The sequence below is a fragment of the Daucus carota genome, chromosome 5, assembly GCF_001625215.2.
Source record: "Daucus carota subsp. sativus chromosome 5, DH1 v3.0, whole genome shotgun sequence".
Lineage (NCBI taxonomy): Eukaryota > Viridiplantae > Streptophyta > Magnoliopsida > Apiales > Apiaceae > Daucus > Daucus carota.
The window spans coordinates 20168751-20185961 of NC_030385.2; the positions used below are offsets into that span (position 1 = coordinate 20168751).

At 34.3% G+C, this 17211-nt stretch overlaps 1 protein-coding gene across 1 annotated transcript; it reads right to left on the bottom strand.

Annotated features, from left to right (window-relative positions):
- Positions 1 to 3403: 3403 nt before the first annotated feature.
- On the bottom strand, positions 3404 to 14850 carry LOC108192260 (uncharacterized). Its single transcript, XM_017372336.2, has 19 exons — positions 13426 to 14850; positions 11575 to 11660; positions 11043 to 11417; positions 10865 to 10948; positions 10342 to 10713; positions 9148 to 9208; positions 8439 to 8583; positions 8247 to 8353; positions 7928 to 8173; positions 7564 to 7814; positions 7200 to 7430; positions 6911 to 7129; positions 6764 to 6817; positions 6550 to 6615; positions 6319 to 6459; positions 6179 to 6232; positions 5338 to 5397; positions 4133 to 4534; positions 3404 to 4024 (listed from the first exon to the last, which is right to left on the bottom strand). The coding sequence occupies exons 1-19, from the start codon at positions 14573 to 14575 to the stop codon at positions 3854 to 3856; spliced, it is 4275 nt and encodes a 1424-aa protein (XP_017227825.1). The 5' UTR covers positions 14576 to 14850; the 3' UTR covers positions 3404 to 3853.
- Positions 14851 to 17211: the final 2361 nt, after the last annotated feature.

A 17211-nucleotide genomic window follows, 5' to 3' on the forward strand; every position in this document is an offset into this window, starting at 1 on the left:
AGAAGTTGATCTTTAGATTTGATAAGGAATTTGTAATATATGTTCAGTAAGAACATCCTTTTGTAATCTAATGTATTATTTTGAATTCTGGTCTATGTCTAATTTAATACCGGAAACTTTTTGCTATTTACAATTCATGTTTAATCCTTTGTCTTATCAGTTAGTTGAGTTATCCTCTCGATAATTTGCATGTTATGTTAACAAACAAATAGGGGGAGATTGAAAGCCTATTTGTGATTAAAGAGGTATCAACTCAACTATGATAAGAGAGCTAAGTAAATAGCAAGCACTATTGAAGGAATCCGTACGAAGAACGTCAAGTGATTTATTAAAATCATATGTCTGAAGAATTTCAAGATGCTGATGCACACCACTGAAAGAAGTTCATTAATATGTTCAAGCCTCAGTGTACAAATAATATTTTGTAGCACATCCAGAAGTCCATAAGGTATAAAGTTTTAATACTTTATTTATTCAAAGATTCCAAACTATTTATACTTATGAAGAAGAACTACAAAGACGAAGACTCGACGAACAAGCCACTTCTCAAATGTTTAATTGATAAAGAATATTTGATTCAGCTAGATACAGATGAACCAGACAGTATATTTATGTGTCAGCTACTCAGATTTAATATTCTGCATCAACAATAGGTGGTCGTTCAATCCAGACAAAAAATTAGATCTTTTAAAGGAAGTCAGAAGACCTGCTGCTAAAGAAAATGCAATATATAATAATTCAATTAATTAATTCACATCTCAAAATAATTATATGTATTATATAATTTATCTATTTAATTGATTCACTCTCGAATTAATTTAATTTATGAGTTTATATAATTAATATAATTAAGTGGATAATTATTGGATTAATTATATTAAGAAAATACAATGTTATATTGTTTTTGGGCAAGGTATGACAATCCATTGGTTTGTCATACCGCACCATGACATATGCTTTAGTCAGGAGGCGTGACAAACCATTTGGTTTGTCATACCGAATGATTAAGGCATGACAATGGTGATTGTCATACCGAAATCACAAGGTATGACAATCCATTAGTTTGTCATGCCGCTTGAATGCTTAGGGACCAAGCTTCATTGTCATACTTAGTTTCACAGTTTGTCATACCGATTTTGGGAGAGTATGACAATGCTTGTGATTGTCATACCTTCCCACTTGTGCCATGACAATGCTTCAAAATGTCATACCTTTCCATATAAATGTCATAGCACTTGTTTAAATTGTCATAGGACTTCCTAGAGTTGTCATAGCTATCTTTGTCATACTAGTTCAAGTGGTTTGCCTATAAATATGGCTTCAACCTCTTCATTTGTTCTTGTTCAAAGCTTTGTAAATTTTCAAGTTGTTAGTAACTTGCTATTGTTATATCCACAGTTTTTTGTGCTTTGATCACTCGGTTGTTTTAATACGCTAAGTTAGAATACTTCCTGTCAAATTTAGTCTACGAACTAGTGGATATTAAAACGAACCATATTAATTATATAACGACTTAAAAATTGTTATATTAATTAATTAAAATCTGATTAACAAGTTTTATTCCAATCAGATTATTCCGCCGCGATTATTTTGTGACGATTGTATTCAACCCCCCCTTCTACAATCGTATCTGGACCTAACACCAATTCATTTCCTAATTATCAAAACCCAATTCAAGCTCCCTTGAATCCTCCCGGGTTGAATGATTCGGATAAGAGACTTAACTCCTTAGAAAAAAGCATCAAGGCCTTAGTGAAGTCTTAAACTAATTTGAATCAATCTCAACAAACTTTCATGACAATCCTAACCCGAATTTCTCGTGGACCCAAGGTCAAAATTTTTAAAATCTACAACTCAATTTTCAAAGGCCCAATCCCAATTTCTTTCCTAATTATCAAAACCCAATTCAAGCTCCCTTGAATCCTCCCGGGTTGAATGATTCGGATAAGAGACTTAACTCCTTAGAAAAAAGTATCAAGGCCTTAGTGAAGTCGCAAACTAATTTGAATCAATCTCAACAAACTTTCGTGACAATCCTAACCCAAGATAGGCGACTTTTGCATTCTAACGTGCAAGCCGTGTCTAAGTTAGATACCCAATTGAGTCAATTAGCTAGCACGTTGTGTGAGCGCGAGAAAAAAAATTCCCAAGTCAACCCAAAGTCAGTCCTATCTTTCTTCTCAATCAAAGACCTCCCGAGAATGTCAATGCAATCATCTCTCTAAAGTCGGGAAATCAAATGGATAACAAAGTTGGTGAGCACGTGAATGAAAATGAGGAGCCGATTCCTAAACCAAGTCCTTCTTTGTCAAACCCTATTCATGATAAGCCCGAATGTTCTCAAGTCTATGAGTCTGTGAGTGAACCTAATCCTAGGCCCATTTCTCAAAAAACCAATGAAAAAGTTTCCTTACCCACAAAGATTCATTCGCCCTAAACAATCGACCCAAATGAAACAAATCCTATATTTAAAGATGAAGTAACATTTATAGACTATGTATTAACTAGGTTCACAATTGTAACTAAATATTATATTTTGAATATTTATTTAAAATTTATAAATAATAACTATTAGTTAAATATGAATTAAAAAATTATTTTCTTTTGTAATTATATATATATATATATATATATTAAATTTTCAAATATAATCATATTTATTTATCAATAAATATATTCTAATATAACTGCAGGGGATCTAAAAGGCATAATAAAGACTATAAATTTTAAATATGAAATAAAAATATAATAAATAAATAAAATATGTGATTAAAATAACTTGACACTAAATTATTCGTTAATATAATTATTAAATACAATTATTAAAGTATAGATGCCCGGTTCATATAATTAACGAATTCGCATCATATTTTAATTTAAAAAAATGCTTATAAATATATTTACCAAAAAGAATAATAATCTTAAGGAAATCATTTGTCCGAATTAAATTAACTTGTCATTAAATTATAAATTAATATCAAAATAAAAGTTAATATGAAAATATTTATATGGGATCATATATAAATTAAAAATTTCAACACATTTTTTATAAGAAAAAATAATTTATCTTATGAAAATTTGTATATTTTGAATTATTTTTATTTAAATAAATATTTCTCTCTAAATTTAGTAAGCATTACAAAATCATTTTAATAATTGGAACGGGTGCTTTTAATTTTTAAGAATAACCAAACCAAGTAATTATTTGATATTCAAGAAATAATTTATTTGAAAAATACTTGTTTATTTCTGAAATATATTTTATTAAAAACATACTTGTATACTGATAAAAATTTGCATAATATATAGGAGATAATTTAGGACACAATGGAAACGAAAGTGACAAAACAGCAGTCCAAAAATTGCAAGTTCACCACAGCACCTGACAGATAACATTGGAAAATTGCAACAAAAAACAAATGGAAGTTTAACTTATATAATGATTTTAACCATCAGATGCTAGGACTACTGCTTTATGCAACACTGTAAGGATATATACAGCTACTTTCCAGAGAACAGGAGGCCATGCTTTCTAACTCTGTGTACAATTACAATAAGCAAAGCTTCTATTTTGCCTGGCGGAAAGGTTGAAAAAGGAACCAAAAGAATAAAAATTGAATTTTGGGCCACTTGACAACATGCAACGGGAACAAACGCTAACTCACTGTACAGTTTGCTCTCACAATATACAACAAAGATGGCAAAAGTTATATAGAACTATCTCTAGAGATGTGTCAAAGCTCAGACCCGCGCAGGCCCTGCCATCTCTGTCTTACCAAAAGATTGTCGCAACACTCGGGCACAAAAAATTGCATATGGAGGGGGCATAGAGATCTTACAAGGACATGTAGTTCTACTCATCACTTTTCAGTTGTTCCTGGGTACTACATGCATCAGGAACTGCCTCTTTCTCACCAGAAAGGCAGTGAATAGGAACATAAACAAGTCCTTTAGGTAACCGCTGGTTCTTCATAGATGCTTGGTCTGAAGTCATTACCAACTCTTTTTCAAATGTTTCAGTATACTGTGCACAATTTATCCAGACAATGTCAACTTAAAATTTTGGATAAAATTCATATAATCCAAGTTCAGTCTGAAATAAATGAAACAAAGTAGCAGGGAACTTTTTTACCTTTCTATAATTTGCACAATTTTCTACATCACTAGGAAAGCTCCATGATGGAACAGAGGGTCTACTTGGAATTTGCTTCCCGGAAAAAGATGCCCCATCTGATGGTTTTGAGGGACAAGGCTGCTGAGAAGTAGAGCTATCATCTGTCTTTTGGTCATTGTCCACTGGCACATGAAACTTTGTACGACTCTTGCCGGCAACTGTGCTATCTACAGTTATGTCATCTGATTTCTGTATTGCTTCGTTACCTGACTTACAACCATCTGTATAACTTTTCAGCAAGGTCGTAGCTGATTCAGAACTGACATCTGTTTGGTAAAAAGAGACACAGGCGAGTGCAGACAAAGAAGCAGCCTCTCTGTTTGAGTCCAGTACTTCATGTGAGCAAAGAACCAAGTCACGCTGCAACATCAAGCAAAAGATTCATCACGCTGCCACAACTCATGCTTAAATAATACGGGAGTAACAAACCACAACCTCAATGAAATACAGCCAACACACTAATGACTGTTACATATATACATGTCAAAAACAAGATACTCTCGCAATAACCGAGTGAAAACACAATATTTATTATTTATTATATTGATGTATAGATATAGATTAGTTGTCATAGGCTATTTTGTCTTCATTAATAATTTAATATTACAAATTGATTTATCATTTCTGATACCATGTGTCTTTACTTTGTGAGTATTTTTCTCTTCTGACAGATTAATCAAGGAAGAATTCTGAGATCCTAAACCTAGACACCATCCTGCATTACTAAGCTACAGCCCACAAATTGTTTCAGAGAAAAGATCGACAAGATACATAATAGACTATTAATTTCATCTTCATAAGAAGGAGTAAAAAGGGAGTATATTAAGCCTAACAAATTCATAATAAAAAATAAATAAATAATATCAGATGCTGCTATGATTGTAAAGCTAGTTTTGAATTTATCCAAGATAAATATTATGTCAAACATACATAGTAACAGCATCAAAGTGATTTAATGAACCATGCACCACTACTTCAACAACATTCCTCTAGAGTAAATTCTATAAAATGTACAATATGATTCTGCATACAATGCATAGAATATCTCAGTGATACACTTTTCACCTAATTCATCACTTTTCAATGGGCATATAACGCACCTTCAGCTGAAGGGAAACAATAATTAAGGATTCATAAAATAGATAAATATGCTTAAAGGGTACCTTTAGTTTCTCCCTTCTGATAATTCTCTCACAAAGAAGTCGTAATTTCTCCAATTCGACCTGAACAAAGAAGAGATGATAAGGTTCTACAGAAATTAAATTAAAAAAGAAGAGGCTAAAGAGAACATCTACTAATTAAACACATGTTTTAGCATCCACCCCGCCCCGTTTATAACATTGCAAAGGAGAAAAAATGCATATGCAGTCAGCACATGAAACACAATATGCAGTGGCAGGAGTCCAACAATCCAGATGTGAATGGAACATTGCATCAGTAACTAGCTGTATATTGAAAAAATGCATATGCAGTGAGCACACAGTTGTTAGCAATACACGGATGACGGAACACAAAAAGACATCAGCCCGTAACACTGATGTGCACTTGTACTTATTGATTCTAAATCGATTAATTATTTACCAACAGTCCCTTGGTAACAGCCATGAGGCATTCGGGTTATTGGTCAGAAAAAAGGATATGTCACTTAAGCATGGTTGCACTTTAAGTTTTTCAATCAGACGTGTATTTTAAGACAAACTCTGAAACATTAAAATTCTACTATCGAGTTAAGTATATGAGATGAACTTGGTCAAGTCTCCATAAGAGAACATATAATTTAGTTTCACCAGAAACCAACATACATAACACAATAAGATACACGACAGACCATTTTAAGTATGTACTGCAGAAGGTATAATCCATCAGAATTTTTTTTAATTTAGCATACATCTCTTACCGACACTAAAGAACTAAACAAAATTTGTGCCACATTCAGCCATTAAAATGATAGTATATCTATATGCAATACAAGCAGTGGAATATTTGCGTGTACTTTGTACTTACCCTAACTGGCTTAAGAATCTTAAGTTCTTCCATTCCATGTTTTTGGGTCTCCGCCTGGCATATATATTAAAGTTAGAAGAGAGGCAATTAACAAAACAAAATGTATCATAACACAAAAAATATCAAAACACGAAGTTCACCTTTGCCCTCTCCACCAGGCTATGTTTTTCACAGTATGCCTTGTGCTGCAACTTGCTACCAACGGTCTTTAAATTCATTTGAAAGCCAGCACTTCTAGCACAAGATGGATGAAAAGAGTTCTGACAATGACCATAGTTGCACTGTTCACAAACCAAGTGCTTATTAATCACCAATTGTACACATAATACCTTCACCCATGAGTATAGAGACAAGTTAAAGTGAATCCCAACCTTTATGCAAACACCTTGTTTGCGGCGACAAATGTGACACATTTCACTCCCCTTAATTACCGTCTCCTGCAATATTAATGAAATTATGGTAAGAGAACGTTTTATTAATGACAAAACAGAAAGTTTTAGTTTAAATATTAGTTCTCGATCAAACCCTTAAACTAGAAAAGATTCATGAATACACTTGCATCATCCACTTAATGAGAGTACATACCATTCCCTTCACAGGATTTGCTTGACCCCTTTTATAGGTCGATTCTAGAACCCACTGGCACAGAAATAGATATATTAAATAACATTCACAATGAACAGAAGACAGAAATATGCCTGAGAGAATAGTAACTGGGAAGAGAAAGTTTACTTCAGCACAAAATGCATGAATCCATTGACCATCAGTTGACTTTCTAAAGGCACCAGCAGTTCCATTACAAAACCCGCATTCTGCTAAAAAGTAGGGCTTTTCCCAAGAATTAACAGCCAAAGCACCACAGCTTCTTGATGACAACTCTTCACATAATTCACAATACCATGGTCCCCCGGAATCTTTGACACAGCGATAGCAATCTAAGTGAACTGCGACCTGGTAACAGTAACAAAGTTAAGATTCAACCATATATTCTATATAATTGTACAGGTTTCAAGTTATGAACCTTGCAACTTGTACAGATTAAGATCGGGTTCAAAATTGTCTCAGATCGTCTGCAGATCTCACAAGTTCTAGGGTGGTCCTTCGAGAAATCAGAATTTGTATAGACAGCATCATAATTCTTTTCTGATGATACCCTCGTGGTACCTAATCTTGAAAGTGTCTCCTTCGCTCGTGGCATCTGCTGAGAGTACAGACCAGCTCCTCCACTATAAAAATCCGCCTTCAATGGGTTCTGAAAGAGATGTAGAAATATGGTGGCAACGAAAAACATAAATAAATATACATATATATATGACCATTCCAAAATTTCTCTTGCATGTCTACTCCCATGGAAAAAGTCAATATGCTGAACAAAGAAAACTTACTATGTCCTGATGAGCAGATTCTTCCCGAGAATCTTTCCTGAATGAAGAAATCCTAGAAGAAGCAGCAGCAGCCGCAGTCGCAGCAGCAAGCACAGCCTGAGCTTCCTTGTGGCGCCGCTCTTTTCTTCCCTGCTTTTTCACTTCCTTAAGCTCATACAGAAACTTATTAGCTGTAACTGCATCCCACTTCTGTTTGCCTAGAGCATCAATCTCCTCCGGAAGATTCGTCAAAATCTTTGACATCAGATTATCTGCCAAAAACCAAACGTAAGGGACTGAACAACTTCAGATTAATGGACGAGGTAATAGCAGCAAGTCGACTCATAAAGAAAGTGAATGACCAGAAGAGTGTCAAGAGAGAGACCACTAAAGCGCTTTTTTGCAAGTGCATTGTGAAGTAGCTGCTGTTGATAGAAGATAAGTTCCCCTTCTACTTCATCTGCAGGTGAATGCTCTAAAATGCCCATTCTCCCAGCCTTGGCCAACTGCTCTAGACCTGGTCTGAATTTATAGACCGATCCTGGAGAAGCTAATTTGTCACTTTGATGATTACAACAAATGCTAGAGCTAGAAGATGCTTCAAGTGGTGAAAGTTCTCTATCCCGTAAACCTGCCAAGCGATGTAGGAAATTACATACTTTCCGATATTAACAAACAAGAAAAGTATGTAATGAGAATTTTACCATCATTGTCGTCTGTTAAAAATCTTATAACTGCCGGATTGGGCATCTCTGACAGTGTCTTCCGTATAGTTGGGTGCATGTGAAAACTACATACTGACTGCTCATTACTGTTTTACATAAAAGTAGATGTCAGCTTTATACAAGATGACATATTTCTAGAGATTAATTGGAGTCTTATTTACTAATGCTTACATGAGATCAGGGACACAATTCACTGCAGTATCATAAACAGGATTTGCTGAAACAGAGTCCAAAGCAGCATTCTTCTCAGGTATAGCACCCTCCACGGCCCGAACAGAATCGGAGGCAGTACAATACGATAACTTGGATCCTTCACCTGCCCAACATATAGTATAACTATGAAGCATGAAGAAAAGCACAGCGCCTCCACTGCAACCAATACATTTATTACATTTTACTGGTTCCACGTTACATCATATAATATCTGGACATCACGAGAAAAATGAAAATTCAGTCTATTGCGATCCTAGGACTAGAGAATTGACTGTAACTACCGACAAATAAATGACTAATTATCTACAATTTATATATTATGGCCCTAAAATGGTTTTTTTTAAATAAACTTCTTACTAAATTACAGGAAAAATAAACTCTCTCCAGTATGAAATGAAAACAAAAACAATACATTTAATCTATTTGTCACCGGGAAAAGCCCATCTAGGCGATTACTAACCGGGCTACGTCTTTTTGCACAATAAGAATAATGTAATTGCATCCTTTTTAAATACTGAAAAAATACAATTTCTATTTGCTAGAATATGTCTAAAATGCTATTACAAAATTACTATACCTGCCATATATCAGATAACAAATATATAAAAACTGCCCAAAACTTCAGAAACCATAAAATTAACTCAACACACATATATGCTAATCTAACCTTCAATCTTGGAGGAATTGCTTTGCAAAATGTCTCTAGACCCAGCAGGCTCGAGCAAGGTCTGCCCAAATAAATATGAATAAAGAAAAATTATAAGATGCAGCAATTACAAGTATAACAATAAGATAGCTGGCTGAAAATAACACTAAAGCATAAGATTTAATCACTTCATGGTGAGGCCTCCCAAGTCAATCAGTTATATACAATCACATTGTTCAAACAAACTAACCAAACAGTTGGCACCGTTTGTTGTTTAGACGAAAAAAAGTAAACACCCAATATTGTATAATACAAGGCAATTACACGTACAAGTATACTGTTGGCCTAAATAATTCATCATCAACAAAATGCCTAGTTGAATGGAATATTATTGGCTAATACACAACATTAAATAATAAAACAATAGGATATGGGTTTAAATACTATAACTGCTGTGATCAATTTGAGGTGGCACATGGTGGACATAAAGGTGCCCCGCAATATTATGAGGTGGCACATGGTGGACATAAAGGTGCCCCGCAATATTATGAGGTCACGTCAGGTGGTTCCTGCACTAATATGATTTGAACAGGTAACAGGTGCCTAAAACCTTGAAGCATCAATACAATAACAGAAACCAAAACAAAGACAAAACTGATATAAAAGCGTCAATGCCTAAAACTCATGTGCTACATTCAGCATTTAAAATCAAGTTTGTTGACCTGCCCTCTCAATCTACATAATACCCAATTCCTAAAATGACAGCTACTGTATATACCACAGAAAAAGTGTAGGGGTAAGCTAGGTAAATACTATTAATATATCAAATGCACACAGAGCAAGAGCTTGAACACCTTATCAGAGGTAATAATGATCAAGAAAACTGTCAAGGGAAAAGGTGCGGCCTTATTTGGTGTGTCTGTGACACTACATGTTTGAAATTATAGTCACAAGGAGACTTTCACTAGACATAAAGAAAAATGATTCACAGAGATCAGGCCACAACCCATAACAAATTTAACTGAACTAACAAAGCAAGTTACACTATATATAGTCAGCACTAAATAAATAAGAAATTCAATCATAATTTTTTACAAATATACCAAGAAATTTAAAGAGAGGAGAGGACTTCAGTTTCTTAAACTGGGAATCTTAAGCACAGGGTCATGTGTTACATATTTAATAACAAATGAACAGGGACTGTTAAGTGACAACCTTTAGGGAGTTGTCAGGAACAGACTCCTCACTTTGACAGGCAGGTTCATCTCTGATTATATGACAAGCACTTTTGTGGGTCATGGAGGTTCCATCTTCAATGGAACTTGTTCTAGTCACGCATAATGCTTTGCCATCCTTCAGAATCCTGATGTCACTTTTTGTTCTTCTTCGAGGTGGAATTGACGTAACAGAAACATCAGGAGTACAAGAATCTGATACTATACCATCTGTATCACCATTGGCAACAGCCTCGACTTTGGTTAGATTTTTAAATCTAACTTTTAGATTTCTTTGCAAAGGACCAATAAAAGCATGATTTTTCATCCATTCAACTATTTTGCTTCGCAGTTCTGGTACTATGTTATCACCCTGCAGTCAAGAGACAGTGTTTAAATGCAAATTGAAGTGAAAAGCAAGAGATGAGTGGACCAGGACTTAATGAGTATCTGAAGACATGTTGCGCAACATTTCTGATAGCACAACATACTTAATACATATCAGTTATAAAGTTCGTAATTACTATGAGATTTGATGACAGAAATTCAGGGGAAACGCCAATATCTGATGCCACATCATTCACAGATACTTTTCCTTGGTCGATTAACTGCATCAGATTAGTAAACAAGAATGTTACAGATATTTCAGAAAGTGCACAAATCAAGAGAACAGAATTGATATAACAAACATATATTTTCCACCTTCTTTAGGATGGTTTTAAAATTTGAAGATTCAGTTGTGTCAACATCTTCACTGCTTTTATCTAATACCAAAGCAGTATTTGACTGTTGAATACCACGACATTCCAACTCATTTGTCAGATTTGATCTAGCATCGGGTAAAACACCCTCATGGGGTACACTGCAATCCGCCTTTTCCAAATGCAACTCTGAAGTTCCAAAATGGCCTTCCACTTCTCCGTTTCTTCTACTAATTTTAAGTTTATGTGGTTTTATCATTGTAGATGACACTGGCTGATGCTTGGCAATGGTCTGATCAGGGAACTGGTCTCCTTGTACAATGCTAATATTATTCAGGTCCTCAGAGTGCTTTGAGCAAAATGCACGCAGCTCAACCTAGAAAGTTAAAAGTAAAAAGTGCTTTAATTAGGAAAGAAAATTATATTTTACTATGCAAACCTCATTATAATTTATAACAAACAGAATAAAATACCAATTAGGAAAATCCAATACAGGAACACATAAATATACAAGCACGAAATATAGTACTTACATCATCACTTCCAAATTTTCCCCAAATCTCCATTCTCTGTCTTGCTTCCCTTGCACATATAGGATGAAAGGAGGCTCTACAAGTTCCTAAAGAGGAAGACAAAAATGTCGATATTGGTGACATAATCCAACAAGCAAGCAAAACGAAACTAAAATTTTTATATCCAAAATTAATTTTCTATTAGACCGATCTATTACCGGAAAATGCCATAAACGCATATATCAAGATGGTAGATCCATTGTTGTCATGGCCGATAACTAGGTACGACTAGTCGACAACTCGTCAATTTGACCGGAGAGTTCAATTCGTGAATTGTTAATAAGTTTGTCGACTAGTCAATTGACTGGTGCAAAATCCAGGCCAATATGAATGAGACAATAAAAATGCATTTACTAAAACCCTTACGACAACACCGACTTTTTTTCACACTTTTGTTCTATGTTGAATGGAAACCGATACTTGTGTGTAGATTAATTAAAATTATATGCATGTATATATATACAGTTGGCGTATAAATGTATAGTCGGTGTTTATATATGTCTGTATATGAAATGATAAAGAGATTTTCGTGATTGATATACAATTGGGAATGTTGAAGTTCTGTTGTCAATTACCTCATAAACGATACTCCGAATATATTATTATGTATGTGCTTTTTTCACTTCTTTTTCCTATTACTTTTTATGCATTCTGTCTTATATATCATTGTACTTATCCTTACAATAATAGTTTGTAAACGTAGTTTGTATTTGTCGGAAGCTCATTAAAATCTAATCGTCTAATTAATGAATGCTACATTTCAAGCTAATTCTGCCAGATATGCAGAGCAAGCAAATTTTTCATGAGTTGCACTAAGGCGTTTATAGATAAACTTCATTACAAAGAAAAAAAAGAATGGGGGAGCAGTGAAGAAAAGAAATCGCAAAAGAGTATATTAAACTCAGATATCAATTAATTTCCGTATATCTAGGCATGCTTTACCAAAGTACTTATCATGCAGATATTTGTGTACGCCAAGATTATTTTTGTCTATGAGTCTAGAATATAGAGATCCATAAATTTGTCTAAATTACTGTTTCGCGGGTGACGACGATGAATGATAACACCTGTTTTTCAAATTACACGATTTAGGACAGAACCGCAATGCTTTAGTTTCTCACCGAGTGCATAAATTAAAACATACTATTTTACTTCAATACTTCAAACAAATACTTCAACAAAGCTGCAAACATCTACATATTAATGTGTACATGCGAACATCAAAGAAAGGGCCAAAAGCAGTAAAATTATACCACAAGAGCTTCTTCCTAGAGCAACTCACTAGTGAAATTCATTAGCATGCCAATGGCATCACAACATATTACATTCAACAATTCAGCCTTGGATGCAAAATGACCCTAGACCACTACAACTGCAGTCGATTAATATATCATAAACATATAAGATCATTGCATACCCCCTTATATTTAAGTATTAACTATGAACATGTTGAATAAACATGAAATTTTGTCTTAGCAGCGCTTGAGCACTAGATTATTGCAGACGTCCAAAACTCAAAAAATAAGGTTTCAAAGTCACAAAACTCATTGTCAAACACATATTTATTCAACAAGGACTAGAGTGTTATATGCCTAGTTCCGTGAACAGATTAACATAACTTGTTCTTTTGCTACTTCCAAAATCATTATATTGTACAAGTATGATTCAACTTAACACTTAACAGAAACATGAAATTTAAGTGAGCACAAACGCAAAAGCATAACTGCATAAGAAACAGATCCAAACACCAAAAGATCAGCCCTTCAACAGAATATTTGTAGGGTTGTGAAAGGATAATGAAACAGAACTTACCATTGCTGCATCGCACACATGCCCCACATCTTATCTTGCATAGACGACAAATCAACTTGTGCCGTGTTTCCTTTATGCCCTCAAAATTCACGATCGGTTCCATTTTCCTAGTGTCTTCGATGTAAAGCTCAGGCATCCACTGACAACAAAACAAATGAGCGAATTCCATAGACCCACTGCTATCACTCCTCAAAACAGGTTTTAAGGCACCACCCTGTTTCGGACAAAGCAAACAAGGTCTTTCGGAATTTCCTTTCTGATTCCTATTCATACACCATGAACACAGCCAAGACTCTGATACTTCTTCTTGTACCCCATAGCACCTCTGGTGAACTGCCATTTTACACATACTACAAACTATCAATCGGTTCAACTGGTCTACAGTATCCAAACCACAATAGTGGCAGAAAGAAGACGAGTCTTCCACTGCAGAAGAAACAATAAGTTTCTCCAAACCAGCATCACCACCCAAAAGCTTGCGTTTCTTCGAAGGACGTTCTGACGTCAAGTATATCTTACTCCTAGAACCTAAAAGCCACTCTAAACCACTAGTCTGCTGTTTGAAGCCACTATCCTTATCTTCTACATTCAACTCAACACTCCCCGCACTGTCAACTTCCATAAACTGCTCATCACATTTATTCTGCACTTCCGGAACATTTCCCAACTCATTACCACTAGCACTCACATTTCCATTTATAACAGCACTACAAGTCCCCGTCCTATCATTTTCCACAAACGGAATTAAAAGACAGTCAGAAGTCTCTGTAAAGTCGAGAGTGGACAGCTCACACAACTTATCAATATCAGCAACAGTCAATCCTCTGAAATAAACTTCCTTCCCAGCCCAAAACGCCGCTCCACGACTCTTCTCCAGCCTCTGCGACTTACTCTCTCCAGTGGCGGAATGCGACTTCTTATGCCTCTTCCTTCCATCAGAACGCTTACACAACACAGTCGCCAACTCTCTGGGCAAATTACCAGTCAAAACCTCCTGTCCATCCTCCAAATCAAACGGAGAGCGGTCGCTAAGCGCCTTTCGAGCCTGTGTGAACAAATCTAAACTCCCGCCCTCGGAGTTTCCATCAGTCGGAATATCAATTCCGACGTCGACAACCTTACGCCGCCGTGAACATCGCCCTCCGGTCATTTCCACGACGAACCACCACCGGCTCTACAGTATTCCATCACAAAAATAAACTAATCCTAATCGTAACCCTAACCTCAACCTTATCTATATACCAATTTCAATATGCATATGTAAGTATTGTTGTATGTATAGGTAGAATTTGAAGAGGAGAGATGTAGAAATATACGCGGCTAGGGTTAGGGTTTTTTTGAGTTTGGGATCCGGTTATGATTCCTGCGTTTCGTATTTTTTTGCTTTCGATGGGATGAGAGAGAAATTTCAGAAATATACAGAGTGAAAGAGAATATATTTTATATTCGCCGTATTATAACTACAGTAGCATGTGACACGCAGATATTTTCTTGTGCACAGATCTCTACGTTCAGTAGCTTAAAACCTTAAACCGAAACGCCCAATTCAATTTCGTAAACTAGCAGCGATTTTGGCCGGATACCGCACGCTACAAATAATAATTTCTCTTTCCAGATGTATTTGATTGGAATTTTAATTGATTATTTTTAGTTTATCATTATGGATTGTATGTGATCAAAGTTGATAGGATTTACCTCAAAAAAAAAAGTTGATAGGATTTAAGTACAATGATTCAAAATCCTATGAATTTCGGTAGAATTTCAAAAAACTTAAAATACACTGAAGAATGCCACAAAATCCATCATTTTATGAAAACCGAAAAAATTCATCAACATTTGAATACCATCAGATTTTAATAGATATTAACAATCTCAATTGAATACCATCGGATTTTAAAGCATAATTTGAAATCATAACTGAATGCCACCAGATTTTGTAGCATAATTTAAAATTCGAATTGAATACCTTAAGATTTTAATGGATTTCAAACAATCTGAATCGAATACCCTCGGATTTCATAAATAAAAAAAAATGTTTTAAATCTCAATCCAATACACCCCTCTTAATTTTGCTAAGTAATAGTTAATTTTTTTATTATATATATTCAATGAGTATAATGTAATTTAAAATTTTAAACATATATTTAATTATATTTACAAATAATCATAGTTTTGGCAATATATTGTTTTGTTTATACGGTGAATCGAGAATCAAAATCATCAATCAACAATATCAAGCATTTACTCAAAAACAAAACAATATCAAGTATCAAAATTTTTAAATTACAATAATGAATTAAAAATGAAGTATCAGATAATCGAGTCATAAGCAATCAAGTAATAGAAATATATTCATTCCAAAGAAAAATAAAACTGGGAACAGGAGTTGTCTAGAAAATAATGAAATAACGAACACCGCATCTTCATCCAGTTCTGTAGCACACCAGTAACAATAAAAGCATGATATTGCATTATGAAGAAGTTTACCGTCAATTCATAATAAAGCTTTAGAAGAAGTTTATCACTTTCACTCTCTTTTTAGTTGATTTTGAGGTTCTTGGTGTCGCGTCCCCATGTGAACGACTGACAGCAGAAGTCTAAAGTAAAAGATATGATCCTAAATTTAATTCTGATAGTTCAATGAATAATATATTGTAATTATATGTCATCATCAAACTAGCCTCTCCAACTGCAAAGGTTGTGTTATTTGTTCCCGGTGATGAACACATTGTCAAGGCAGAAGCACTTGTATACATGCATCAATAGCAAAATATAGACTACTCTTTGCTTTCACATTATCTTCATTGATCATTATTTTAAGCTTTCGTCTTTTTTTATTATAGCTTTAATCACTTCAGGAAAAACATTAGTTGTCTTATCCTATAAAAGAAGAATACAATTATGGTTAGTTTTTGTAAAGTTGCTGTCTAAAATCATAAAAAATATTTCAAATTATACTAACTGAACCTTTAGCTAATCTGGAATTACAAACTTTATCGATCGAATATTGTTCCAGTCTCATCAGTTGAAAACTTAGTCTTCATCAATCGAACATAGTACAGTCTTCATCAGTTGAATTACTATAACTCATCAGTTGAATATCCTTCACTTAGACAAAATTACATGGCATTGGATATTTACAATTGGCCATCCTATTATATCCATCCGTTGATAATTCTCAAGATAAGTAAGATAACAATTACAACTGATAAAATGATAAAGATTCTAATTTGAACATGTTACAAAGTGTTTATGTTATCATCAAACTTATTGATTCCTAACAGTTGGATTTGACTTAATTTGTCAAATAAAATATAAAGTGAATTAATTATTTTGGAGTTACAAAATATAAAGATTAACATAACTGGGCAGTTTCTTTTGGGGTGAAGGGATGTTAATGTTGCCTATATATTGTGGTGTGAATCACCATTAAAAAAGGCACTGGAGAGAGCTTGTTCTTAACATCACCGGAATACCAAAAATATGTTATCTTATTCTAATTTGTAGGTCTCAATTTCCAACAAGATATATTATAATTCTGTAATTGTTAGTATTTTCAGTAGTAATATATTCTCTTACCAAGTTGGTAAAGGACCATGACGTAGACGATGAGATATAGGGGTCGAACCTGGCTAAAATTGCTTGTGTCTGATTTACATTTTTGCACTTTACTATTTTGCATAATAGCCTGCTATAATCACTTCTTAAATGAAAATAGTCAGCTGAAATATTTGATAAAAGTTTAAAATTGACATTGTTAGCCATTATACACCTATTCACCCCCTC

Bases quoted from the DNA above. Each gene is read 5' to 3' on its own strand.
- LOC108192260 (XM_017372336.2), bottom strand. From the start codon at position 14,575: ATGACCGGAGGGCGATGTTCACGGCGGCGTAAGGTTGTCGACGTCGGA. The intron at 9,209-10,341 runs GTTGTCACTTAA...TTATTTGGGCAG, and splicing joins TTCCTGACAACTCCCTAAAG to ACCTTGCTCGAGCCTGCTGG. The intron at 6,233-6,318 runs GTGAACTTCGTG...TATATATGCCAG, and splicing joins GCCTGGTGGAGAGGGCAAAG to GCGGAGACCCAAAAACATGG.